This window comes from Chiloscyllium punctatum, chromosome 22, assembly GCF_047496795.1.
Source record: "Chiloscyllium punctatum isolate Juve2018m chromosome 22, sChiPun1.3, whole genome shotgun sequence".
In the NCBI taxonomy this organism is placed as follows: Eukaryota; Metazoa; Chordata; class Chondrichthyes; order Orectolobiformes; family Hemiscylliidae; genus Chiloscyllium; species Chiloscyllium punctatum.
Window position 1 is genome coordinate 51,762,195 of NC_092760.1, and position 27,940 is coordinate 51,790,134.

General features: G+C 39.6%; 1 protein-coding gene across 6 annotated transcripts; it reads left to right on the top strand.

Moving 5' to 3' along the window:
- The first annotated feature begins 37 nt into the window (after nt 1–37).
- Nucleotides 38–27,895, top strand: sinhcafl (SIN3-HDAC complex associated factor, like). Of its 6 annotated transcripts, XM_072592292.1 has the most exons (8): nt 960–1,258; nt 2,083–2,238; nt 7,281–7,380; nt 9,654–9,777; nt 14,887–15,037; nt 20,584–20,733; nt 25,287–25,346; nt 26,679–27,895. In XM_072592292.1, the coding sequence occupies exons 2-7, from the start codon at nt 2,111–2,113 to the stop codon at nt 25,318–25,320; spliced, it is 687 nt and encodes a 228-aa protein (XP_072448393.1). In that variant the 5' UTR covers nt 960–1,258; nt 2,083–2,110; the 3' UTR covers nt 25,321–25,346; nt 26,679–27,895. The 6 variants fall into 6 exon arrangements, with proteins under 6 accessions (XP_072448389.1, XP_072448390.1, XP_072448391.1 ...); XM_072592288.1 differs by lacking the exon at nt 960–1,258 and adding an exon at nt 38–363 and having other exon boundaries at nt 25,287–27,895; XM_072592289.1 differs by lacking the exon at nt 960–1,258 and adding an exon at nt 598–768 and having other exon boundaries at nt 25,287–27,895.
- The last annotated feature ends 45 nt before the right edge of the window (nt 27,896–27,940 follow it).

A 27,940-nucleotide genomic window follows, 5' to 3' on the forward strand; every position in this document is an offset into this window, starting at 1 on the left:
TTTAGCAACATGGTAACAATAATCAGTTTGATGAGCTGCCAAATATAGAGATTATCGCCATTCCCGCCATTTCAAGCAATAACATTTTTAAGTCTCTTTTTTTTCCCCGGCACCGCTGGGATTTGGAGTTTGAATACTTGGCGCGGTCTGTATTTTCCTCACAGGAATCTCGCCGATAATAGACTACAAATCCCAACGTGCTACACTGGGGAGACCGGGGCTCCATGCGTTGGGCGCCTTACGATAATAAGTGCTTTCATATGTAAATATTATGATAAATTTCTGCTATATGCTGAATGAATAGTAAAAATGCTCAGGCCAGCAGAAGAATAACAACGAGTATCCCGAAGTTTTGTTTGCTGGGTGAGTACATTTGGTTTGTTTACACATATTTAGAAGTTTTCTTTTTTTATTAAAAAAGGTAAAATTGCATGTAATGGTACAAGTTGCTTTTTGGTGCTCTGGAGTTGTGCATTACCTAAGTTTACATTGTTTGTAAATTTAAGTATGTGTTTATCTCACATACAGGCTTGAAGTAAAGGTGTTTACATTGAGAGACAATAGGATCGCGTGTGACTGGTTTAGATTTGCTTCCCTCCCTTCGAGATCACTCTTGCTGAGAAAGCTCAAAATAGCAGGCACGAATGTAATATCTTGAGTCTGATTTCCTTTTGTCACTGCATTCCACTCAGTGGTTCAACTATGTTTGTTGGTCCTATTTTTGTGGGTCACTGCACTGCAGCGTCTTGGATACAGTGACAGCGAGAGGTAAATTATAAATTGCATGTACGCATCTTGAACAAAGCTATTTGGGCGAGTGAATGTCAGAAATGGGTTTGCAAATTTACCGCTGTCTGTTTAAATGTTTTTTTATTTAAATTACTGAGGAATGCCGAGTGGTCTCCGCTGTGATGGCGTTGACGACCCGCTGAATATGAGGGGGAGGGGAACCAAGTGAAGGGAAATGCTGCTATTTCACAGAAAGTCGACAAAATGTGTCTGCAGTGAGCGCCACAACTTTCAGTTTCCAGACTGTTGCGTTGTAGACACTCGGATATCCGCACGCGTTACATTGTGGCGGACATCCTCACACACACACACGCACACACACAGGTCCCACTGGCAAAACTAACTCCAGCTCCGTCGACTCCTGTCTGCTGTTTACCAAGTTGTTCCGTGTCTGCTGCAGTCTTAAGTGTATTGTTTGGAATTCGTTCCCCGCAACGTGTTGGTGGTGTTTTATGATCCGAGCCCGCAGGTATGGTAAAAGGTTTAATACGTCTCTCTTCGTCCTGAAAATTGATATAATCCGATTTTGTAACTGGTTTTCAATCAATGTCGCTTTTCGGTGAATTCTCTGGGAGGGAAGAGCACGCCACGCTCAATGGAGAGCGAGTGCAAACGTGTGTGTGTGGCCCTTGTTCTGACTACATTCAGGCGAGTACCACGATGGCACAGATCAAGTCAAATCGCAGCCAACGTGCTCGGTATAATTGTTAGATAACGGTGTTGTCCGTAAGGAAGCTCAAAATACACGTAACTGGGGTGATTTTGGTTCCGTTCCCGCACGGTCATCCGGAACAAACAAGATGTCTTTGTGATAGAGAGTTGTCGGCTGTCTTGTTTTGTCTGGCTGTTGCTCTTAAGACACATTGTGTAAAAAAAATGGGTCAGTTTTCACGGAGCATGTGATGTCGCAGGGTTCTTACATATGAACGATCTAAATCGTGCCTTTTCTCAGTCTTTCCTGTTGCAAAGTGAATTCAGTGAATTGTTTTCTGATTGATCGGTTGTCCGCTCACAAACTGAATGAAGTGAGGGCCATTTGATAAAGCCTTCAGCCACTGTTCATCGGGTGAACTGCGCGGAAATGTGATTTCGCACACTGACCTAAACTTCAAACCAGCGCTATCCGTGAATTATTATAGCAAACATATTACCCGTTGTGTGAAAACCTCGAATTAACGCGAGCGTCTACATTACTTGAGATTACCAATGTGGAGGCTTTCGTAATACAGTGACGCTTGTTTTGTGCAAACTCGAATCCATGTGCATTGATATCGTGTGTATTTTTTTAAATAGGGGAGATTTTGACAGACGGTGAAAGACGATGTTCGGTTTCCATAAATCCAAAATCTATCGGAGTTTGGCAGGCTGTTGTATTTGCAAGACTAAATCTTCTAGTTCTCGTTTCACTGACAGCAGACGGTATGAGGAAAGCTTCAGACTTTGTTTTGGGTAAGAGACGATCGATGTTTCTCTCTTCTTCCGCTCTCTCCCCTGCACCCCCTCGATCACCCACATAACATTCAGTAGCAGTTGCGGAAGCGCTTTTGCTACTGGGTCTTTGAGTCTTACTTCCTTACTGTCGTCGTAGAAATAAAACGTTGCATACTTTATTTTAAGAAAACGTGGCAGATTCTCCTGTCTACATACCTATGTTTGCAATATGTTATGATTTAAATACTAACAAGTCAAAGAGTGAGCTATTCCTAATGGGAATCTGAGTGAGGGAGACAAAGATGGAATGGAAGACAGAAAAGTGGAAATCAAACGCGATTATGCAGAGGAAGCAAGGGCTAACTGCAAATAGGACCATTGTATAAAAAAAGTGTCAAAATGTTAAAAAGTTAAGTCAGAAGTCTGCGTCCATGGAACATTTTCAATAAGGTAGGCAAGTAACAGCAGTGAACATTGTAAATGGGAAGATATGATTGTGATTATGGAGATATGACTGCAGGGTGACCAAGATTGGAAATTGAACATGTAAGGGTCTTCAATCTTTGGGAAGATCTGGAAAATAAGAAAAGGAGGCGGGTGGTATTGTTGGAGTAAAGGTGAAATCAGGGCAACCAGGAGAAAGGATCAAAAACAGAAATTGCTGGAAAAGCTCAGCAGGTCTGGCAACAACTGTGAAGAGAAATCAGAGTTAACGTTTTCAGTTTGGTGACCCTCCTTTTCTTCTTTCTGATTTACAGCATCTGCAGGTCTTTTGGTTTTCATTTAGCGAGAAAGGATATTTATACAAAAAATTGCTAAGGAGCAGCAAGGGATCAAAAAACATTAGTGTGAGTCATCTATAAGCCTCAGAGTGGTAGTGATGAGGTAGACAATGGCATTTTCCATGAAATTAGAGATGCATGCTACAAGAATACTACAGTAATCATGGTTGACTTAGAAAAAAGCATGTTTACAATAATATTGTGTGGATGAATTTCTGGAATATGCACAAGATATTTTTTAGGCCAATACATTGAAAAATCATCTAGGGAATAGGCTATCCTAGATTTGATTTTGTACAGTGAGGATGGGTTAATTAATAATTTTATTGTGAGATCCTTAGGACAAAGCAACCATAATGTGATAGAAGTCTTCATTGGGACAGAAAGTGAAGTAGTTCAATCTGAAACATCTAAATGTAAGCAAAGAAAACTACCAAGCTGAGGGGTGAGTTAGTTGTGATAAATGGAGTAACTTCATTATATGACATGTAATGGATGGGCAGTGGTGAATATTTATGTGATGATTGCATGCAATACAGCAGTTATCCATTCCTTTCAGGAAAAACAACACAACAGGAAAAGTTGGCTAATAAAATAAATTAAAAGATAGTATTAGATGCCAAAAGGAGTTGTATAAAGGCGATAGAAAAAGTGGCAAGCCTGAAGATTTGGAGCAGTTTAGAATTCAGCAAAAAAGGACCAAGACATTGTTTAAGAGTGGAAAAATAGAGTCTGAGATTAAACTTGTAAGAAGTGTAGAAGCAGACTATAGAAGCGTCTGTAAGTATGTAAAAATATGAAAGATTGGTGAAGAATTGGGGAAATAATAATGGAAGCAAGAAAGTGGTAGAGCAATTAAAAAACTACTTCACTGTTTTTACTGAAAAATACACAAATAACTTTCCAGTGATGTTGGCAAAGCAAGGATCTATTGGGAAGGAGGGATTGAAGGGAATTAGTATTAATAAAAATAAAAAAAATTATTGAAGAAAGTAAGGGGACTGAAAGCTGCTGAATCCCCAGGCCTGATAAACTGTAGGGCATTAAAGGAGGAGGACATTTGGAGATATTGGATGCATGATCGTTATCTTTCAGAGTTCTGTGGATTCTTGGAACAGTCTTGGAAGATTGGTGGATGGTAGATGCCAATATTTAAGAAAGGAAGGTGAGAGAAAAAAAGGGAATTATAAATTAGTTAACTTTGCATTAAAAATGGAAAAATGCTCAAGTCTAGTATAAAGAATATGATAACAGGACACTTCGAAACTGGATTACACAAAGTCATCATGGATTTATGAAAGATAAATCAAGTTTGATAAACTATCTGGAGTTTTTCAGAGGACGTAACTAGTAGAATAGATGAGAGAGAATCAATATCCACTGTTGTATTTGTATTTGCAGGAAGCTTTTGATACAGTCCCATGTAAGAAGCTCATGTACAAAATCAAAGTACATGAGATCAGAGCTAATGCACTGACATGGATTGAGAATTGGTTAGCAAACAGGAAGAAAGATTGGAATAAGTGGTCTTTTTTTGAGTGGAAGACTGTGACTCATGGCATACCTCTGAGATCACTGCTTGAGTCCCAGTTATTCTCCATATTTATGAAAGATTTGAGGGACCAAACGTAATATTTGCAAGTTTGCTGCAAGCATAAAACTAGGAGTAATTGAGAGTGATGAGGAGAATGTAAAAGCCATTGAAGTGATTGAGACAAGTCGAATGAGTGGGCAATTACACAGCTGATGCAGTGTGGTGTGGATAACTGTAAAGTTAGGAGACAGTGGGATCTGCAGATGCTGGAGATCAGAGTTGCTGGAAAAGCACAGCAGGTCAGGCAGCATCCAAGGAGCAGGAATATCGACGTTTCGGGCCGGAGCCCTTCCTCAGGAATGAGGCTGGGAACCTCGGGGGTGGAGAGGTAAATGGGAGGGGGTTGGGCTGTGGAGAAGATAGCTGAGAATGCAGTAGGTGGATGGAAGTGGAGTAAAGGTGATAGGTCGGAGAGGGGAGTGGAGCGGATAGGTGGGAAGGAAGATTGACAGGTGGGACAGGTCATGAGGGCAGTACTGAGCTGGAAGGTTGGAACTGGGGTAAGGTGGGGGGGACGGGAAATGAGGAAACTGGTGAAGTCCACAATGATGCCCTGGGGTTGAAGGGTCCCGAGATGAAAGATTAGATTACTTACAGTTTGGAAACAGGCCCTTCAGCCCAACAAGTCCACACAGCCCCGCTGAAGTGCAACCCACCCATACCCCTACATTTACCCCTTGCCTAACACTACGGGCAATTTAGCATGGCCAATTCACCTAACCTGCACATCTTTGGACTGTGGGAGGAAACCGGAGCACCCAGAGGAAACCCACGCAGATAAGGCGTTCTTCCTCCAAGCGTCTGGTGGTGAGGTAGTGGTGATGGAGGAGGCCCAGGACCTGCATGTCTTCGACAGAGTGGGAGGGGGAGTTGAAATGTTTGGCAACGGGTGGTGCAGGTGTTCTGGAGATGTTCTCTAAAGCACTCTGCGAGAAAGCATCCAGCCTTGGGATATTGCATCCGTTGCTCCCGATGCGGTCTCTTCTACACTGGGCAGATTGGACACCTTCTTGCACCTCGGGACATCTTCCACCTCGGGACCCTTCAACCCCATGGCAACAATGTGGACTTCACTGGTTTCCTCATTTCCCCTCCCCCCACCTTACCCCAGTTCCAACCTGCCAGCTCAGCACCATCCTCATGACATGTCCCACCTGCCAATCTTCCTTCCCACCTATCTGCTCCACTCCCCTTTCCGACCTATCACCTTTACCCCCACCTCCATTCACCTATTGCACTCTCAGGTACCTTCTCCCCAGTCCCACCCCACTCCCATTTACCTCTCCATCCCCGAGGCACCCAGTCTCATTCCAGACAAAGGGCTCCAGCCCGAAATGTTGATTTGCCTGCTCCTCGGATGCTGCCTGACCTGCTGTGCTTTTCCAGCACCATACTCATAACTGTGAAGTTATCCATTTCAGTTGGAAAAGTAGAATGGTAGAGTATTATTTAAATGGTGATTGACTGGGAAATGTTGATATGTTAAAGGGACCTGGGTGCCTTGTACAGCAGTCATAGAAAGCAAGTATGCAAGTGCAACAACCAGTTAGGAAGGCAAATGGTGTGTTGAGCATGGGGTCATACTCTGAGGATATTGGGTAAACCATTTTGGATTGCGATGAAAAGGAATTTCTTCACTGAGAGGCTGGTGAACTTGTAGAATTCTCTACCATAGAAGGCTGTGGAGGCTAAATCACTGAATATATTTAAGAAAGTTGTTGATTTCTAGATACCAAAGGCATCAAAGGATATCAGAGAAAGGAAGAGAATGGTCCTGAGATAGTGGATCTGACACAATCATATTGAACTGTGGAGCAGCCTCAATGCTTACTCTGGATCCTATTTAATATGCTTCTGTGCTTTCAAAAGTATGTTAGTGGGGGAATCAATAATTAACAACTGAAAACCAGATAAAGGCAACCAATCCGACATATAGCAAAATTGCAATGTCAATTCCGGGCACATAAAATAGATTGGAAAAGTCATCGATAAAGGTACAATGAAGTAGTGGATTAAATGGTAATGCTTCTGGAACCTGTTTGAAATTAATCTGAAAGGAAATGTTATCACGTGAACAATGCAAAACTACCAAAAGATACATTATGATTCTCGGACAAATAGATTTTTCATAGGAATTGAACAAAATGTTGTTTTATCCCCAGGCTATTATAATGCTTAAGAGAATCGTGAATGGATAACTGGGAACAGAATTCCAATCCCTATAGACATAGGGAAACTGTCAGCCCAGGCATGATGGACAATCTTGCTATTGGATGCTTTTATACCTTCTGCTGTTCAACATGAATTTTCATTTCACAGACACCATTCTTGACTCCCTATTATGATTTGGACCTAACTGTTTCTTTTGCGCTAGGGTTTTATTGTGAGACACATTTATCTGGGAAAAGCCTTATGTCAGTATTGGGCATTGGGATATGTTAGAATTCTATTTGTAATGAATTTTCAGTAAGTACCAAAATAACTGAGTTGGGACATTTCAGAGTGTAAAATCTTAATAGGAATGTGTGTTAGATGCTTTCAGAGGTGTTTATTGTAGGTGGAACAGCAATTGAAAGTTTCATTTTTAAATGGATGTGTTAAATTTCATTTATGTTTAAAATTTAATGTGATTCTTAAAAGTCAGCAGCATGTGTATAAGTTGAGATCTGTTTGTTTTCATACAGTTTAATAGAAGCACGTGCTGGTGATATCTGTAATGCTTGTGTGCTTTTGGTGAAGAGATGGAAGAAACTTCCTGCTGGATCAAAAAAAAACTGGAATCATGTAAGTGTGAGCCAATTAGACACACAACGCCTGTCAGCCACCTGTAGGCATGGTTGTAAGTTAGTTGCTGAGCTGGCAGGTTTGTTTTCAGATGTTGTGTCACCATGTTGGGTAACACCATCACTGAGCCTTCATTGAAACACTGGTGTTCTGTCCCCCTTTTTATTTATGTGTCTTGGTCTGTTAAAGTGGGTGATATCATTTCCAGTTCTTATTCTCAGGTGTTGATAAATGGGGTCCAAATCAATGTGTTTATTGATGGAGTTCTGGTTTGAATGCCAGGTCTCTTGGAATTCCCGTGCATGTCTCTGTTTAGCCTGCTCTAGGATGGATGTGTTGTCCCAATGGTAGTGTCCTTTTACATCTGTATGTAAGAATACTAGTGATGGTGGTTCATGTCTTTTGGTAGCTTGTTGTTGTTTGTGTATCCTGGTGGCTAGTTTTCTGCCTGTCTGTCCGATGTAGTGTTTGTTATAGTTCTTGCAGGGTATTTTGTAAATGACATTCATTTTGCTGGTTGTTGGTATAGGGTCCTTTAGGTTCATCAGTTGCTGTTTCAGTGTATTGGTAGGTTTTTGGGCTACCATGATGCCAAGGGGTTGGAGTAGTTTGGTAGTCATCTCCGAGATGTCTTTGATGTAGGGGAGAGTGGCTACAGTCTCTGGGCATGTTGTGTCTACTTGTTTGGGTTTGTTGTTTAAGAATTGGCGGACTGTGTTTATTGGGTACCCGTTATTCTTGAATACACTGTATAAGTATGTTTCTTCTGCTGCTCATCGTTCCTGTATGCTGCAGTGTGTTATGGCCTGTTTAAATAATGTCCTGATGCAGCTCCGTTTGTGGGTGTTAGGATGATTGCTTCTGTAGTTAGGTATCTGGTCTATGTGTGTTGCTTTCCTGTAGATGCTGGCCTGCAGTTCTCCAATGTGACATCGCGGAAAGGGATTTTGTTATTGTAGTTGTTCTCCTCCGCTTTTGTGAAAGTTATGCTAGTAAGGATGTTGTTGATGATGTTGTAGATTTCCTCTAATTTGTTCTGTCATCATCAACAATATCCTTACTTAGATGAAGGACACCACTTCGACTGGGAACAACACATCCACCTTAGGACAGGCTAAACAGAGACACACATGGGAATTCCTAGAGCCTTGGCATTCAAACTGGAACTACATCAATAAACATGTTGATTTGGACCCATTTACCAATCTCTGAGAATAAGAACTGGAAACGATATCACCCACTTTAACAGACCAAGACACATAAATAGAAAGTGGCTCACTAACAGCAGTGCTACACTGGAGGTTCACTGATGATGTTACCTAGCAGGGTGACAGAACATCTGATAACATACCTTCCAGCTCAGTGTGCAAACTTACAACCTGAACCTCAACCTGAGCTACAAATCTCCTCACGTCTCCAAATAATTCATTCAGAGTGTGGTATATTCTGCTTGTGAAATTTGCCATCTTGTCTAAATGAAGAGAAATTCATTTCTGTGTATCAAAAGAATTTCAAATGCAAAACTTATCTCTCTCTCTCTCTCTCTCTCTCTCACTCTCTCTCTCTCTCAGTTGTGTATGTCAGATAGTAATTAACCGCTGTGCCTTGGAACATGCTTTTCGAGCAATTTGAATTGTTTTTTGATACCAGCAAATTCTTTTAAATCAAATTTAGTTTGGTGGTCAAATTTTAATTGTGGAGAATATTTCACATCAATAGACTGTGTCTCATGCATACTTTAGTGGTTTTGCTAATGAGTGTTCTGGCCCTTGGCCAGAGTATTTGGATTTGAAAAAGCCACTCACCTATTGTGGAATTCCTTATGCTTTGATGTCTGTATGATCCATCAGGAACGAGATTATTTCAATGAAATAGCTTTCCAATTTTGTATGGTTGAAGAAAGCTGACCGGGCCAAGGAAGCACTATGGGTTTATAAATTGGAGGAAAGGACTCTTCTAATATCACCATGATTCAGTGTGATGCACTGATGTTTGTGCTCATGTCTGTAACCCTTTCACTCGGATGTCTCTTGTGAAGGTCACAAAACAAAAATTGTGATACCTAATACAAAGCAGCAATGTTTTGTACATTTGTTGAGTGATACATGTAATCTAAATATTTCTGTGGTTGCCACTGACATCTCATCGGATAGAATACTCTTTTCTTTCATGTATTTAACCCGGTTGAAACAGCACCTTACTGATTTATTTAATATATTCAATTTATTTAATATGTCCAGAAAAAAAAAGCATTTGTTTTGTTCCCATGTCAGGTGGTTGATGCACGAGCTGGACCTGGTCTTAAAACACTTGTGAAACCTAAGAAAATGAAATCTGGCTGTGATGGCAAAAAGAAGAACAAATTGCGGAGACTCCAGCAAAAGCTTAAACGACAGAGTAAGCTTTTTGTTTATACTCAGTTGCTAGTGAGTGCTTTTTGAATGCACTGGCCCCTTTCTTTCCCTCATTTCCCCAGCCTAATTGAGTGTTTTAAAAGATAATGTGTGTTGTTGAGTTACAAATTTAAGAAGTGAAGTAAGAATGTCTGTAACTGATGTTCACATACAAATTACTTGCAGGATTAGCCATTTGACCCCTTGAGCCAGCTTTGCCATTTGATGAGACCATGGCTGATCTAATATTAGCCTCAACTCTACTTTGCTGTCTAGCCCCTCTAATCTTAGATTCTTCAATAACAAGGGGTCTATCTTTGAAATATTCACTGACTCTGCCTTCACTTCTGGGAAAGAAAATTTCACAGACTATTGACTTTCGAAGAGTGAAAAAAAACCTAATCTTCATCTTAAGTGGGAGACCCATTTTTTCAAATTGCCTCTCTTAGTCTTAGTATCTCTCACAAGGTAAGCAACCTGTTAGCATTTGCCTTCTGAAGTCCCCTCAAAATCTTATATGTTTTATTGAGATCTCTTGCAGGATTTCTCCTTGAGTAAATCTGCTTTCGTTGGCTGATGGAGCATTGTGTTTAAAAAAAAAACATGATACTTATATTTTGGAATTGCAAAAATCAAACTCTTATATAGCATGATGTGCAGTGGATAGTAAACCCTCCTTTAGTATCTGCTTTTATAATTGGCGCCACGTTAAAAATATCTAATTATTGAGGGGGGGGGTGCATGTGGGTTGGTTACAGTTTAAACTTAAAATTGAGCCTTAAGTTTGCTTGCAGATTTTCTGTGATCACTTATGGAGATTCTATCCATTTTCTCTCTAGCTATTTCTGCAATCTGAACATTGAGACACTATGAGATACTCTCCTAACTTTTCCTTACTATTCCTTATGAAATCTCCACTTATTCCTTCTTAAAGGAAACTTTGCTCTTCTGAGACGAATTTTACCAGAAATCAGCTGTTTGTCAATTTCGGGAGTTTAAGGAGAATTTATGTCTGAGTTTTCTGGCACTGTGTTCTGCAACTTATTAGCTATTCACCACATCCCTGTGGCACCTACTTGCACTGCCCCCTGCTCAGTTATGCCAGGCTTTCCAGTGATGGCTGCTATGCACCAAGTCAAGCACTGTCAACCAGGAGCTGCCCATCAGTGCATGTAGTGGGAGGGAGGGAACAGAAAGCTACACTTGATAGGCACATAGATGGTACCAGTGACACTTTGTTGCAAATACTAGTTCAACTTCATAAATGTATTGCTATTTTACATTATTACCTGTCTGATCAAAGTAATTGCACCTGTAGAAACCAAACTACACCCCATAGGTTACCCTTCCTCAGTATAATCCCAACTGACTAAAGGAGTGCTTCTTGTTTAGACTAACCTCTTCCCATTGTTCAATGTGGGAGCATCACATAGGAAAGTCTTCAAATGGTTGAAAACCTTCACTTTTATTCAGCAGCAGCAAAATGAAGAAGAAAAGCAAACAAAAGCTGCATTTGCTTCAGAGAACAAACTGGAACTGCTTGCTTTTTGATCAACAACAAATTTACAGTCAATGAGTGATCAGTGCACCCAGTTGCTTATGGGAACCGAATGTCAGTTAAGTCCTGCCTGCTGGTTGCCCCTGATGCTGCAGTGCTCCATCATGCTGAAGGTGATGTTCCTCCTGTTCGATGTCCTTAGCTTACTCCTGAGAAGATTGCTGCCACTGCTTGCCCAGCTCTTTAATGTTTATCATGTGCTCTTTGTTTGCTCTCGTTATGCAGAGCACAGAATGTAAGGATTATATAGCTATCTGGACTGTACTGCAAGAACCTACCCCCAAGACTGATCCCAGCAGTGGAACCTCAACTTGAGGATGCCTGTCATCTGCTCCACCATGGCCTTGTTGGAGGACAGGTTGTATTGTATTTACTGTCTGCCTTGGGAAGTGTGTGATGGAGTCATTAGCTATGGTTGAAGATGATAGTCCATGTCTCCCAGTAACTATCTTTGTCAGGCATCTAACCCTTGAAACAAATGAAACGTGAAAGTTATCAAAGCTAAAGGCAACATGGCCACTCCCAGGGTACCAGGTGCAGATTTCGGAGGTGTGGTACTAATGATTACAGATGATTTGTACACTAATGGAATGGAAGTTTTGTCTGTTGATAGATGTCAACTGCATTATGATAAAATGCTTCCAACATGATGCGTGCACAAACAGTAGCACCTGGGAAAACCTACTGCCCAGGTCCAGCCCTGGCCTCATGTGGAAATGAGATGAAGCAGTGTGATCTGGAACAAATTGCATTGAAAGTAGTCTTGGTACACTGTGGTTCAAGGGTTGTGAGGGCCCACACACCTCTTCATGTCGCAGGTCCTGCTCCAACAGTTCCATAATTCTGTACCAGTGTCTCAGGATGTCTGCAGTCATGTGTCAGTGTTCCTCACTCATTGGAGCAAATGGCATCAAGAGTGAATTACTCTGGGCCTCTTGTAGCTCCTACACATAGAACATAGGACAGTACAGCACATCCTGAGGGAATCATCTGCTTCAGTTTCTTCATGTGTAGGCAGCCACTGGCCCTGAGCTTGCTGACACATCTGTACCTTCTTTAATTCTCTGTGTCTTCATAGCACTGTAGTCACTATGATGGTCACCCCTGCACTGGTCAGATCTATTCATCATGGTTCCAATGAACCTCTGGAGAACATAGCAAAAAGAGCAGGTTCTTAGTAATTGGAGCAGTTAACATTCGCATTACTCACAAATGACAGTTCAGTTTAATCCTCTATGCAATGGGATATGAAGGTCTCTGACAAGGATGGCCATGGAATGCCTCCATAGGGACCACTGACATAGAAATCCTTTTTCAATGAATGTTGTGGAAATACAGTAAGAAATTATAAGTGCAGTTTGATTGCTGAGATCTTGTTCCCCCAGCCCAATATCACCCAAGAAAAGCAGCATTGCATATAAGAACTTCTTGATGAATACTTGGCAGTTCAAGGTTCTGCACCCTTGTGCAATCTGTGAGATCTTGGGTTGTTTTTGTGAATTGTGACCTACAGGAGCGATTTTTAAGATTGCCTGTGATTACTCTGCTTCACAGAGATGACTGTGATCAATTTATAATGACCAGTGAGATGGTCAAGATTGCTTGTCACTAGAATTTATATCACACATTGTTGGACACTGCGTACGTTTCATGTACAGGGTGCAGATGATTTCACCCTGTGTAGTGTAGGTGCCTGCTTATGCAATTGCCCCTTAAAAGGCCTCTGATCCCTCACAAGTAGGATCCATGAACAAAAATATTTGCTCCATGTGTTGCCACAACTATTTCCCATTTTCAGGGCCTATTTATGATGCACGTGAGTGTGGAAGGTAGGATCAGCCTGGTAATCAAGATGCCCCCACTACGATCACCACCAAACCTCCACACTCCTTTCTTCCTTACACACTCTATCTTCTCGACCTGTGCTGAACTTTCACACATTCCAACACAACTTCTTCAATTCTGACTTCATCTCCCAAAATGACCCCAGAGCCCACAGCTTAATCATTGCCAGCCATTGTGTCAATCAAAGCCAGGAATTGTGGTAATGTCAATTTGCCCCCCAACCTCCCCATAGCAAAATCCATATCCTCAGTGCACCAGCATCTCCCCCACTTACATATTCATTGGTCACTTTCACAATTATTGTCCCCTTCGCAGTCTACAGACTTCTTCTAATTCCCAGAATTGATTATCCCAACTTCCCAACAGCAGTACTCACTAATATCACCCTTTATTCTCATAGAGCTGATTGCCAGGACTGACTTATACAGACACCCCACCTGATGAGTGACTAAGGCCCTCACTGATCTCTCTAGTTCTCTGACTGATTGCAGTGAATCCCTGAACTGGTTACGTTGGACCTGCAGGACTGACCATGGTCCACTCCCCGGACTGTAGTGATACGGACCCTTTGACGCTGACTGCCTCAGAGGCCAATGGACTATGTCCAAACTCTTGTACTGATATCAGATGTCACCTTTGACTTACCATGCCGGAGATCCCCCTGACTGAAGCCTGTCTCCTTTTGACAGAGGACGATTTGAGACATGGCCATTTGGTTGAACCGCATGCAATGTGTTTACTGCTATATTTGCTCACATCTGATGCAGACGTAGCATGGTGCTAATCACAATATGCCCATCCCATAGACTGATCACTACTGCCAACCATAACAAGCTACCTGGCTTTCTGTCTGTGCTAAAACGGCAGACAAGACAAATTGTGAGCATTTGAATGAAAGGGCAGAGTACAAAGAGGCAGGCAGTAGTGCTGCGTGCATCTGAGAAGGTGCAAAGTGAGCAAGGACAATTGAGGAGTGCTGAGACTCAGCCTGGTTATATCCTGTCCCTATGTGTAAAGAGGCCTGGCAGCAGTGTTACAATGATAGGTGTTAGTGTGGTCCAAATTGGAGAGTTATATTATATGGGGGTGAGAAAATGCCATGTGGATGTGGAGAGGTTAGATCATGTTCAGTGCCAACTTCTGTGTGGAGGGAAGATGGTGTTAGAATTGGGCAGATGGCCGCTGCCCATGTTGCAGAATTCAGGCACCCACTCTAACCTTCATGTTATGAAATGTTGCCATTCACTTTCAGTCCTGCTTGTGAGAGAATAGGGAAATGCATGTCACTGAGGCAAAATTAGATACTAATGGAATGCAAATAAACCTCACACTGCTCACTAGATTATTCTCTCTCTCTCTTCAACATTTAGTAACAGAATTAGACTTTTTCACCTTCACGAATCGAACTTCTGTTAATTTTGTCATATTTTCCTAACTGACTTGCCAGTGCCCAAGTTGTTCAGGGACAGGGACGATTCCACCTCAAATGTTAATCACAATTATACAAATATGATATTACCACCCAGATATACTGACAGAGTAAGTGATGACTGAAATGTATATTTTCAATTATACAGTTTTTACTGAAGTCCTCCTGGTTATCTTGAAATCTATAATTAATCCATCGGTTTCTCCCATTTTGCCAGTATTTGTGGTGTGACCTATATTTGTAAGCTCTGACAGTATCAATCTTTGTTCTCTATTGTACAGATTCAGATGCACATAGCACAACGTCCAGTATTTCTCCTTCCCAGTCACCTAGCCACAGCAACCAATCTGATGAAGGTTCAGATACAGAAACCCAGAAAAGTCTGCCTTTACAACCAGTCTTTTCATTCCTTGATCTGACTTACTGGAAAAGGTGAGTGTTTTGATTCAGTCATCTTGGTGCACAGCTTTTTAAAATACCCCGACTTGTCAGTAATGATGCCAAATTACTTTTTGAGGAACCCATCATGTTTTCATGTTTTTCACATTGGTATGTATATTCTAAGTATATTGCATCACTGGGATTGCTTCTAGGGAAGATGGGGACCCTTAAAAGCAGAACGGTCTGCACCTAAACCAGAATGGGACCAACATCCTTGTGGGTCAGTATTCTAGTGCTTTTGGAAGAAGTTTAAGTTAGTTCAGCAGGCTGAGGACACTCAGATCATTAGCACAATAAGGACATAGCATATTTTATTTAGTAAGGGAACCAAGGCACAGAGAGTTCAGCGATGTTGGCTTCTAAGGGAAGGTGAGGCTGGATGGCCTGTACTTTAATGTCAGGATTATTATAGATAAGAAAGGATGAGTTAAGGGTATGGATTGACATGTGGAATTGCGATGTTGTTGCATTACAGAGATATGATTGAGGGTGGATCAGGACTGGCAACGCAGCATTCCAAGTTTATAGGATCTTCAGGCAGGACGGGGAAAGTATAAAAGAGGAGATGGTGTTGCATTAATTAAGGAGTTGGCTACTGCAGTAAAAAGTGTCGATATCTTGGAAGGGATTTCAGATGAGGCTTTGTGGGTAAAACGTAGGAATGAAAAGGGGGCAGTCACACGACCGGCAGCTACCCCAAACAGTCAGAGGAGCAGATATGCAGACAATTCACTGAGATGTGTCAGACAAAAGTAGGGTAATTACATTAGAGAATTACATTTTCTCATACAGATTAATTGGGATAGACATAGTGTAAAGGGTTGAGAAGGGACAGATTTCTTGAAATGTATTCAAGGGAGCTTTTTATATCAACTTGTAGAAGGACCAACAAGGAACAGTACAGTGCTGGGTTTAATATTGAGGAACCAAGCTAGACAGGTGTTAGTGGTGGCAGTGAGAGAGCATTTTAGTGATAATGATCTCAACAACATACATTTTGAGGTCCTAAAGAAAGGAAAAGGATAGTCTACAGAAAAGGATTTTGGATTGGGGAAGGCAGATTTTATTAAAATAAAATGACTGAGTAGGTTGGGAACAGATACCTCTGGGGAAATCTACAGCAGAATAATGGGGACAATTCAATACTGAATTGGTGAGAGTACCCTTTAGGTTGAAATATCGAAGGAACAAGTCCAGAGAACCCCAAATGTCTATGAATTTTCAGGACTGGAAAAGCAAGGCTCTTACTTACGGTGCAAAGGTAGCAAATCAATGGAGGCCCTTGTGGAGTATAGAAAGTGCAGGGTTAAACCTAAGGAAGCAATTAGGACAGCAAAGAGGGGGCATGAAAAAAAATCACTGGCGGGTAAGATTAGGGAGAATTCCAAGGTATTCTGGAAGTATGTCAAGTGGAAGAGGATAGCCAGGGAAATAGTGGGGCTTATTAGAAACCAAGGAAGCAATTTGAGCATGAAATTAAGTTGGTAGCGTTAAACAAATACTTCACATCTTGTCTTCACTTTGGAGGAAGAGAATATAGGTACTGAATTCAGGAAGCAGGATTATGAGGTTTTTGAGAAGCCTGACATAGACAGTGAAGAGGTATTGGAGGTTTGGCAGAAAAGTGGATAAATCCCCAGGTCTAGGTGAGTTGTATGTCTAGCTGCTGTGGGCGACGAGGGAGGAATTTACAAGAGCTCTGACCCAAATTTCCTTTATGGCCACAGGGAAAGTACCAGTGGTCTGGAAGACAGCTAATGTTTCACCTTTCAAAAAGAGTGGTAGAGATAAACCAAGGAATTACAGACCAGTAAGTCTCTCATAAGTGGGAGAGAAACTATTGGAGAGAATTCTGAAGGAGAGAATTAACTTTGACTTGGACAGGTAATGTTTGATCAGAGATAATCAACATGACTTTGTCAGAGCGAGGATATGCCTATCAAATTTGATTGAATTTTTGAGGAGGTGACCAGGTGCTTAGAAGAGACTAGTATAGTTGATGGTAGTTTTAATGGATTTCAGCAAAGCCTTTGACAAGGTCCCAGATGGGATACTGATGGAAGCTCATGAAATCGAGGGTAACTTGGCAAGTTGGATCCAAAATTGGCTAGTGACAAGAGACAAGTAGTGGTAGAATCCTGTTTGTGTGACTGGAGACTGCGTCACTTATTGTTTGTGAGATAATAGACAATAGATGTAAATTGTTGGGGGAAGATAACTAAGTTTATAAATGGCATAGAGATTGGCTGTGTGCTTGACAGTGAGGATAGAGATGGATTCATCAGATGGCAGGTGGAATTTAACCTTGCCAGGTGTGAGATGATGCACTTCAGAAGAAGTAATAAGTCAAGTGAGTACTCAATGAATGGTAGGACAGTAGGAAGCTCAGAGGAACAGAGGGATCTTCGGGTGTTTGTCCATAGATCCTTGAAGGCGACAGGGCAGGTTCATAGAGTAGTTAAGAAGGCATATGTGACATTTAGCATTATCAGTCATGGCATAGATTATAAATTCAGGAGATCATGTTGGAGCTGTACAAAACTTTGGTTGGACCACATTTGGAATACTGCGTGCAGTTCTGCTCACTGTACTATAGGCAGGATTTGATTGCACTGGAGGGGATGCAGAGGAGACCCAATAGGATGTTGTCAGGGATGGAACATTTTTAGCTATGAAGAGAGGCTGGATAAACACACATTATTTTCTTTAGCAGAGAATGCTGAGAGATATAGATTATGAGGAGCATGGATATAAAGGAGCATTCGCTTTCATTGAAGGGTCAATAACAAGTGGGTATAAGTTTGCAGTGAAAGGTTGGAGGTTTAGAGGAGATTTGAAAATCTGAGGAAAAATGTTTTCATCCAGAGGGGTGATAGGGGTCTGGAATCACTGTCTGGTAGTTGAGGTGGGTAACCTCCCAATCTTTTAAAAAGTACTTAGAAGAATATTTGAAATGTTGTCATATTCAAGGCTATGGGGCAAGTGCTGGAAAATAGGATGAGTGTAGATTTAGAATAGTTCTTATTGGTACTGCCTTGATGTGCTCAATTGCTTCTTCTGTACTGTATGATTCTATTATTCTAATGTCCAGTCACAATAATAACTTTGTGCTTTCAGGTCTTTTAGTTTTTAAGTTTTAGCGATCACTGTGCGTTAACAATGTTCTGTGTGAGCATCGCCTGTATACAGATAATTATCTTCTTTTTACAAATACCCTTTGAAGGGAACTGCTTGCCAGGTGGATTGTGAGAACAACAGAGAGGAAAAATACCACATCAAAATAGCACCCTTTTCAATGCCATGTTTTTAATGCTGACATTTTATTTAGTCTTCGGGCCCCAGAAACATATTTGAAAACATATATTAATGGTCAACAACTTGTTTCTGGTGCAGTATGATTCAATATTTGGATTTCCTGAGATCAGAGGAGAATTGGCCTCCAGCCAAATTTAGAGACTAGCCAGGATTTTAAAAATTACCCACGGAAACAGAAATTGGGCATTTAACTCTACTATTCAGATGGATCATCGCTGATCTGTGCTGAACTTTGATCCCTCAATATACTGAATTGAACCCATGCTCTGCATCACAACCTGGTCGTGCAGCTCACTGAGCTAACCAAACCCTTCCTTACAAGTGAGCAAGAGATGTTATCTGCATCCATTGTTTAAAACTGCAGTGGCTATAACGAGTATACAATGTGCTATAGTTTGCTCAGACAAGCAATAATAAAAAAGTATGTGAGCATCTGTGAAGAGAGAAACAATTAACATTTTGAATCTTGACTGTTCTTTAGAATAGTTGTCAAACATGTCTGAAGGATATTAAGACAGTTTAGAGTGGTGCACCCACAATGCCTTAATAGAATTATCTAATAAAACTATTGTAATATGATACATGAAAACCTGTTGCGATAATTCAGCTGTGGTAACATGACAAAAACGCATGCAAAGTAAGTGGTGCAATAAATAAACAAGCAAAACAACATGGTTACTTTTCATTTTAAAACTCGTATCAATTTTGGCAAGAGTAAAAATGGATTGATTTCAACATGCAGTCAGTTGAGATTGATAATTGTTGAACATTAGTTAAGTTGCAAATTGGAGTTCCATCATTAAAATCCACACCATTACAAATAGAACATAGAACATAGAAAAGTACCTTTGGCCCACGATGTTGTGCCGAGGTTTAATCCTAATGTAAAATATAGTAATTTAACATACGCACCCCTCAACTCACTGCTCTCCATGTGCATGTCCAGCAGTCGCTTAAATGTCCCCAATAACTCTGCTTCCACCACCACAGCTGGCTACTCATTCCATGCATTCACAACTCTCCGTGTAAAGAACCTACCTTTGACGTCTCCTTTATACCTTCCTCCTAACATCTTCAAACTATGACTCCTTGTACCAGTCAATCCTACCCTGGGGAAAAGTCTCTGGCTATTGACTCTTATCTATTTCACTCATTATTTTGTACAACTCAATCAGGTCTCCTCTCTTCCCCCTTCTCTCAAGAGAGAAAAGTCTGAGCTTCTTTAACCTTTCTTCAAGGGGCAAGCCCTCCAGTCCAGGCAACATCCTGGTAAACCTTCTTTGCCTGGTAAACCCTCTCCAAAGCTTCTGTATCTTTCCTATAGTAGGGCGACCAGAACTGGACACAATATTCCAAGTGTGGTCTCACCAGGGACTTGTAGAGCTGCAGCAAAACTTCGCAGCTCTTAAACCCGATCCCCCTGTTAATGAAAGCCAAACCACCATATGCTTTCTTAACAACCTTATCCACTTGGGTGGCAACTTTGAGGCATCTATGTACTTGCACACCCAGATTTACTAACCAACCCCTCAACCTCCTCATCCAAGTCATTTATAAAAACTACAAAGAGCAGAGGCCCAAGTACAGAGCCTGCGGGACCCCACTCAACGCTGACCTCCAGGCAGAATACTCTCTGTCAGTCAACAATTCTGAATCCAGATAGCCAAATTTCCCTGTATCTCATACTTTCTGACTTTATGAATGGGCCATATGGGGAACCTTATCAAATGCCTTGCCGAAGTCCATATACACCACATCCACTGCTTGACCGTCGTTGACCTGTCTTGACACCTCCTCGAAGAACTCAATAAGATTTGTGAGGCATGACCTGCCCCTCACAAAGCCTTGCTGACTGTCTTTAATCACACTATGCTTTGCCAAATAGTCATAAATCCTATCCCTTAGAATTATTTCCAAAACTTTGCTGACCACATACGTAAGACTAACTGGTCTGTAATTGCCAGGGATTTCCCTATTACCCTTATTGAAAAGAGGAACAATGCTCACCTCCTTCCAATCCTCTGGTATGACTCCTGTGGAGAGTGAGGAGGCAAATATCGTCGCCAGCAGCTTAGCAACCTCCTTTCTTGCTTCCTAGAGCAGCCTAGGATAAATCTGGTCTGGCCCTGGGGACTTATCAATCTCAATGTTTTCTAAACATTTCAGCACATCAACTTCATAATGTTACAACTGTTTCATTTTTGTTTTCTTCTATGATACAGGCAGAAGATTTGTTGTGGCATTATTTACAAGGGCCGTTTTGGAGAAGTGCTGATTGATCCTCGACTTTTTAAGCCTTGTTGTAGCACAAAAAAGGATGATGAGTCTGCAGCACAGGCAGAAACACCACTTCAGGCTATTGAAGGAGATTGGTAATGTACACTGTAACAGCTGGAAGTTAACATTCATCTCAGGTTATTTGGCCTGTATTTACATCTTTTTGTCTCCAGTGGCAGACATGTATTTTTAAAAATGTTATTTGATATCATTTTGTCAAAAGCCAAATCACTGAAGGGATAAATATTTATTGGCCTATGACTACTCAAAATAGCGATTTGACTTTTATACTTCTTCACTGTTTTTGCATTTATTGAAAAAGTAGGCTGATGAATCATTTATTCATTTGAGACCTCCAGGCATAAAATACTTTGATGGAATGAATTCTATTGCTGTAATTTTTTTTGTATGTAATGGATGAGTTATATGCTTATGCTGTTGTTTAAATTGTAGATATTTTGTTTTTAAAGGTATATCATTTCTATCCTGTAATTAGATGTCCTATTAACAAATAGAGCATATAGTTGTTCATTATTAGTTTCAACTATTCATATTACCACTGATCCCTGCAACTGTGCTCAACCTACCTAATATCTTATTTTCACAATAACTGGGGTTGCAGAATTGTTCTGGGACGTGCAATAGTAACTTTTTTGTTTAGTTTAATATGAGCAACATATGAGCAACAGCAATGCAGACTTCTTTATTGTCTATTAATTCACTGGAAAATGGGAAGTATTTTGGAACATTCATCCAATGTGTTTTTGATTTCATAGTCAAAGTGAATTGCTTTCACTGTGAAGTAAATAACCGGCTGTCAGGTTGTCCTTCACCTCAACAACAAATTATATTCATCAAGATGGACAGGAGGGAATCCTTTATATTACAAAACTACATAGAGAAACATTTTGGTTGTCTTTTTGGTCCTGAATGTGGTTGTTTGTGAATGAGGAGGGAATTTTACCCAACAAAGATCCTTGGGTTTTTTTTTGTCTTGATAAAAAGGAAGAATTGGAGGAAGTTTACACGTGGACATAAATGTTTTGCTATTTGCCAACTCCGCTGAATTTGTTTTAGAAATTTATATCAATTAGTCAAAACACTGTTCAGTTTCTTAGGTAACTTTCAGATTTTAATTTCTATTTGACTGCATCTTTTACATCTCCCTTCAGTCTATTACTCTTGCTGTTCATCAACAATTCTGCATTCATTCGTTTTAAAATGGTTTTGGATACTTCTCAGTTGAATATTGCAAGTATTAGATTACCTTCAACAGCAAACTTGCATGTCACGAACTTACATTCACAAATGTCAGAAGCCAAACTTTGGACTTATGTTGGGAACTTTGCATTATTTTCTTTGACTAACACGAGTCATTTATTGCTTGTCTGATGAGAAACCTGACTCCCTATCCACTATCTATAAGGTACAAGTCAGGAATGTGATGAATACTGCCTGACTACCTGGATGAGTGCAGCTCCAACAAAGCTCAAAATACTTGACATAATTCAGGACAAAGCAGCCTTGATTGGTATCATATCCTTAAAAACTCATGCTCTCCCTAGGTGACTCTTTCCAGGCAGCAACAGTGTGTACCATTTACGAGATGCATTGCAAAAATCTCACCAAGGCGGATTTGACATCACTTTCCATACCACGACCATCTATAAGGAAAAGAGCAGCATGGGAACACCACCAGCTGCAAATTCTCATTTGAGCTGCATGCTGTCATGACTTGGAAATATATTGCTTTCCTTCTGTCACTGGGTCACAATCCTAGAACTCTTGAGACCTCAATGGCATAGTGGGTCTCCCTACAACAAGTGGACTTAAGCAGTTCAAGAAACCCTCACAGACCAAATACGAATGAGCAAATAATTCTGGCCTAGCCAGTGACACCTATGAATGAATAATAAAACCTGCTCATTACATTTTAATAATCATTGTATTTGGACAATCACCTTTTCTGGCTTTTCACCATTTAGATGGTTCTCTGATTTTTAGGTCAAAAATGGATTATGTCACATTTATGTACATAGTTTCATAGTTTTGCCTATTATTTATTCTATGAATAGATTTGAAATTTATGCTTAAATTTATACTGTTTGCACTGCTGCATATCTTTGTCACAAGCAAATTTGGATAAGTGAGTTTCTATCCCATCATCCAAATCATGAATAAATGTCGTGAATAGATAAGCCCCCAACACAAATTGAATATGGCTTCAATTCTACGAGTTTCAGCATTGGCGAACAGTTTCTTTTTGATCGATTTCATTGATTGCTGTCTAAAATAACCCTGCAGCTACTTCCCTGACCATTACTTCTGTTACTCTCTTCAAATAATTCAGTCAGGTTCATCAGGCATCACCTATTCTTTACAAATGCATGTTAGCTCATTCTGATCAAATATAACAGTCCAACATATTCTTTTAGAGTAAAATCACAGATTCCCACTTGTCAGTTAAAAACTGTCATGACTATAATTCTCAGCAGACAACAATGGATGGACACTTGTGGCTTTAACTTCCTTTAAAAATGTGTGCCATTTCATTGCAGCCATTGGTCTGCTTGGATTATTTTCCTGCGTTCATTTACTCGTAATAATTTACTGGAAATATTTAATTGGTCAGACTTAAAATTCAAAAGTTTACATGTCTTACTAAATTGAAGACTTATAGATATATAAAACAAAACAAACTACTGATTCAATTCAATGCAACATGTTTATTGGGAAGATTTGCAATTTGTTGCCATATTCAGTAAATTCTGCAAGAACATTGCCTTGTAAATAAAATTGAGCTACAACAGGCTTTGAGAAACAATGTTCTTCAAAACCATGTAACTATTGGGAGGTTGAGCAGAATTTCCGATGAATCAAAAGGAACATTCCAAACAAAATAATTTCCATGTTCTATAAATACATGTGTGAACAATTTGAGATCCAGTTTATTTTTTATCGAAAATGTCTTAAAATTATCTGCTGAATGTAGCATTCTCTGTTTTAATCATTCTGTTTATCAGTTAAATATAAGTGGTTATTTGCTGACTCAACTCTTGATGGCAATGCCAGTGTGTACAAAGCTGAAGTATCTAAAGTTCTTTGAGATTTTACTTTGTCAAATAATCAATATTTATCACCTTTTTAAATTGATCTTCTTACCTCCCTTAAAATCGACATGGCCAAATTACTGAAAGTGAAATATTAATATTCCTACCTTTTGTTTGAAGATAGAAAATATTTAAATCCACTTGTCACCATTTGAGGAAAGTCAGTTTTTCTATTCCTTCTCTTAATTTGACAAATGCATTTCTATGAAGTAAATGGTGGTATTTTGACACTGTATTCCTTTTTACACAGTTGTTAGAAAGCAGTAAAAGCAATCAAAAAACTCTAAAATGTTAAGGAGATGTCTTCAGTTTATCTGTTCAATCATCTAGTCAGTAAAAATCATTGTGGATTTGACCTTATCATAAAGTAGATATTATTAGCATACTCAGCACATTGTGGTATCCAATTTTTGTAAAGAAGCGTTTTAAGACATGAATTGTTTCACTCCGGAGAACAGCAACCTCAATTATCAGGCATTGCTAATGCTAATCTGATCTCTAGGTTGTCTGTTGCAGTGACCAGGGTAACATACTCACTTCTTACTCCCCTCTCTCACCATCACATAAGCCAATGTAAAATTGTTAGAGTTGGGAGCTCTTATGCTCCGCACTTCCATCTGCTAAAACACTCAGCTGTTTCCATTGCCAATTGATAGCTTCAGGTAGTTGGTTTTGTAGGTTTTTGCCAAAATATCATTGTGTGTCCAGATCTTGAAGTTTCCAGATCTAGAATGATTACTGTTTTCTGTTATCATCATTAGTGGCAGATCTTAAACATCCAAAGAAAGTGGGTTTTTTTCTGATTTTGTACTACTTTTCCTTTTTCCCGTCTTCTCACCTTCCCCCTAAGTGGGACAGTGAAGTTATGCAATGCTGACACATGCTTTTGGTTTGAGATTTCTCATTTCCCTCTCAAAGTCCTGTATAAGCCCCTCTATTACATGCAAAAGAAACTTTGATAAGCAGTAACTGCTGGAAAAACTCTGTAGGTCATTCAGCATCTGACCCAGTGCCTTTCAAATCTCCTGTTCAACTCCAAAGCACTGTACAGCTAATTAAGTTCTTTTAAAATGTAATCAGTGTTTTATAACATACTGTTTGATAAGCATAAAGTATTTTTTTCCAGAGCAAGGTCTTGTAAGCAGATATGAGATAATAACAAGCTTATCTGTTTTTGATATTGTCTAATGAATATATTTTGGCCAGGACCCCAAAATATTTCCCCAGCTGCTATAAAGGAGTGTCATTTATGTTCTGAACTCCATCTGAGGGAACAGATGGGAACTCAGTTCAGCATCTTGACTGAAAGAAATCACCTCAAGTACTGTATTCCCTCCATTCTGAAATTGTCTTCTTAGATTAAATGCTCATATTTTAGTAGGGCTTGAACCAGTGTCTTGATGAGAATGCTGCCACTGAATTGGATTGACACTTAGAAATGGTGATCAAACCACTTCTTATGCATCTATTTGTCTATTGACAAATAACTAAGTTCTTCCTTTTTCTTTCTGTCTTACTCTCCTGCCTCATCAACACAGCGTGGATGACCCCATTGATTGGAGTGAAGGATAGTGTCTATATTTTTCCCAATTTAAGTGGTACGTGCATACATCTTTCCATATGTGCACAAGAGTGTTTGGTGAATTGTATGTAAACTGTTGCTACTCAGTAGCACCATGCAAACGTTTGGCTGAAAAATGTTTCTAACTGTTTGAATTGTATGTATAGATACAGAAATTAATCTTAAATGTATCATTTGAAAAATATGTTGATTGATGTACCATACCTTTTCATATGACTGTAAAATGGAAAAGATTGGATATAATGGACCCTTTATGTATTTTAAGCATTTAAACTTTAAATAGATTCTGATTTTTTAAAATAAAAAAAAGTTAAGTATGTTCTTCACATCTTATAGGAACTGGCCTCAGTAGGGGAATGAAATGGGTTTTAGTCCTAATTGACTTTCAATCAAATCACCTCTGTTTTAAAGAAATAATTACTTATAGGCATTTATCACAATAATTAAGTTTAATTGGTCTGAAGACTGGACAGTAGTGCCCCCATATTTATCTTTTAATTAAACTAGTTCTGAAAATCTACCAAATACAAAGAACCTCGATTATCTGAATGACACAGGTGGGAGTATTTTGATTGGATAATTGAATGCTGGATAACTCAGTTTAGCCAAACATCGGGACCTTGTGATCTTGTCTGGATAATCCGAAATTCGGATAATCGAATGCCAGATAATCGAGGTTCCTCTATACCCTTTTTGATTATTTTACACTGTAGTTCTTATCAGTAAGTTAAGAATGAAATTCAGAGAAAACTATGAGTGCAGTAAATACAACTGTTAAAAATCGTTTTCTTTTCTCGTGGAAAGAAACTGGACCAGTGAGGAATAACTTTGTAACCGCCAAATATCAGGCAAGGAGCATATCTAATTGCTTTGTGGGTAAATGCACCCACTTGTGAAATATGGAGCTGTGCAGGAATACCTCTAGTTTGACCCTTGGTCAGTGCTGAGTGAGTTTACTTTAGGGGTAACATTTTGTGGTGCATCTTTGAGCTTGAAGTCTCTTGAAGTAGGATGAGGGAAGAAATTACTAGGGTTCTAGTGATTTGTTTGCTATTTAAAAATAGCTGCTGGAGGGTGCACTTGTGTGCATTATGAAAAATAGGATTGAACTCAAATATGGTGCTCTCAGCCAATAGTCATTAGCCAAATATTAAAAAAAACAACTTGGGCAAGATATTGATGATCTACTGGCATCTGTGGAATTATGCTGCCATGTAAGTTTATGCCTTTTAGAGAAAATTGGTCAGAAGGCAATAGTGAGAGCTGGGATTGCAAGGGAGAAACTGGGGAGAAAAGGTCCTTTGTGAAACTTAAAACAATAAACATTCTGTATTGTTCTCACATTCAGGTGTAAAAGTACATATCCAGTGGAATTTACTGAGTGCTTCAGTTAACACGATGATACTTCAGCATCCTTGACATAAATTGAATGGGTGCATGGCCGCATTTAACTTTACGTGCTTCAAAGTCTGAAGTGACAATACCAATTGAAATGGCATTTGTTGGAATACTGAAGTGGTTTGCTTTCCAACATCTAAAGTGTGGTTGTTACAGTAAAGATTTAGACATTGAACAGTGCCCTTTTGCACTTAATGGCACTGACAAATCCTTTCATTTATAGTAGCAATTCATTTTTGTGAGCTGCATACTTTAAATTAAAAAAATCTTTATAGAAAGACAGAATACAATTCTTGTAGTCCTCATTTTTTTCAGCTTCTGATATGCAGGTTTACAAAGATTCCCAATGTAACGGTTCTAGATAGTATGCAGATACTTTTACAAATTTTAAATTAGGATATGAAAATTCCCAAGTTCAGGGATTAAATAATTCCTACATTACAATAAACTATGGTTCTGGTCTCGGATTTTTATTTCTCTTTTTGCAGCTAAAGGCTTAACTGTTTGCAAATTGTGATGCCTTGTCCCTGATGCTGATAACAGTCAGTTCTGTTACAACACATGCTGCTTCAGCGTGAATTGACTTTAATGCAATTGAAGAATTTGGACTGTTATTTGTAGAATGCAAACTTTCCTTACCTGTATCGGCTATAGTGTGATTCTGGTCCCATTAGTTTAAATGGTGCAGCTATTGTGCAATTTTTCTTATAACGCAAGATCGCATGAGAACGGAGCTATCACTTTGTATCAGAACTGACTGTATTCAAGAAAATATTTTTAAAGTTCAGTTATATCTTTGGACAGAATATAAATAGTTCATGCTTCTGTCATATCAGCCATTACCTGGTTTTCTGATAAAACTGCTAAATGGACATTTTTGAAGCTGTGCCTTAATAAAAAAAACCAATGAAGAAGCTTGTAGGATTGCATTTTTCAGGTTTTATTTCCTTTCAGATGTTTGGCAGACACTGTTTTGTCCATTGTTATTTATTTATTTATTTGAACATTCCATGAATATACTGTTACTAATCAGAATCCAATACTTGTTCCAAAGTCTTCAAGCTTGTGCACTTTTTACCAAATGAGACTTTTTTTTGTGATCGACAGCTTTCATATGACTGCAATTTTATAGTCATTTGTGATACTTTTGTACTTAAATAAAGATGTAATGCAAGAAGAAAAAAAAAGTTGTCTTTGTTTCTGTTTTGGGAT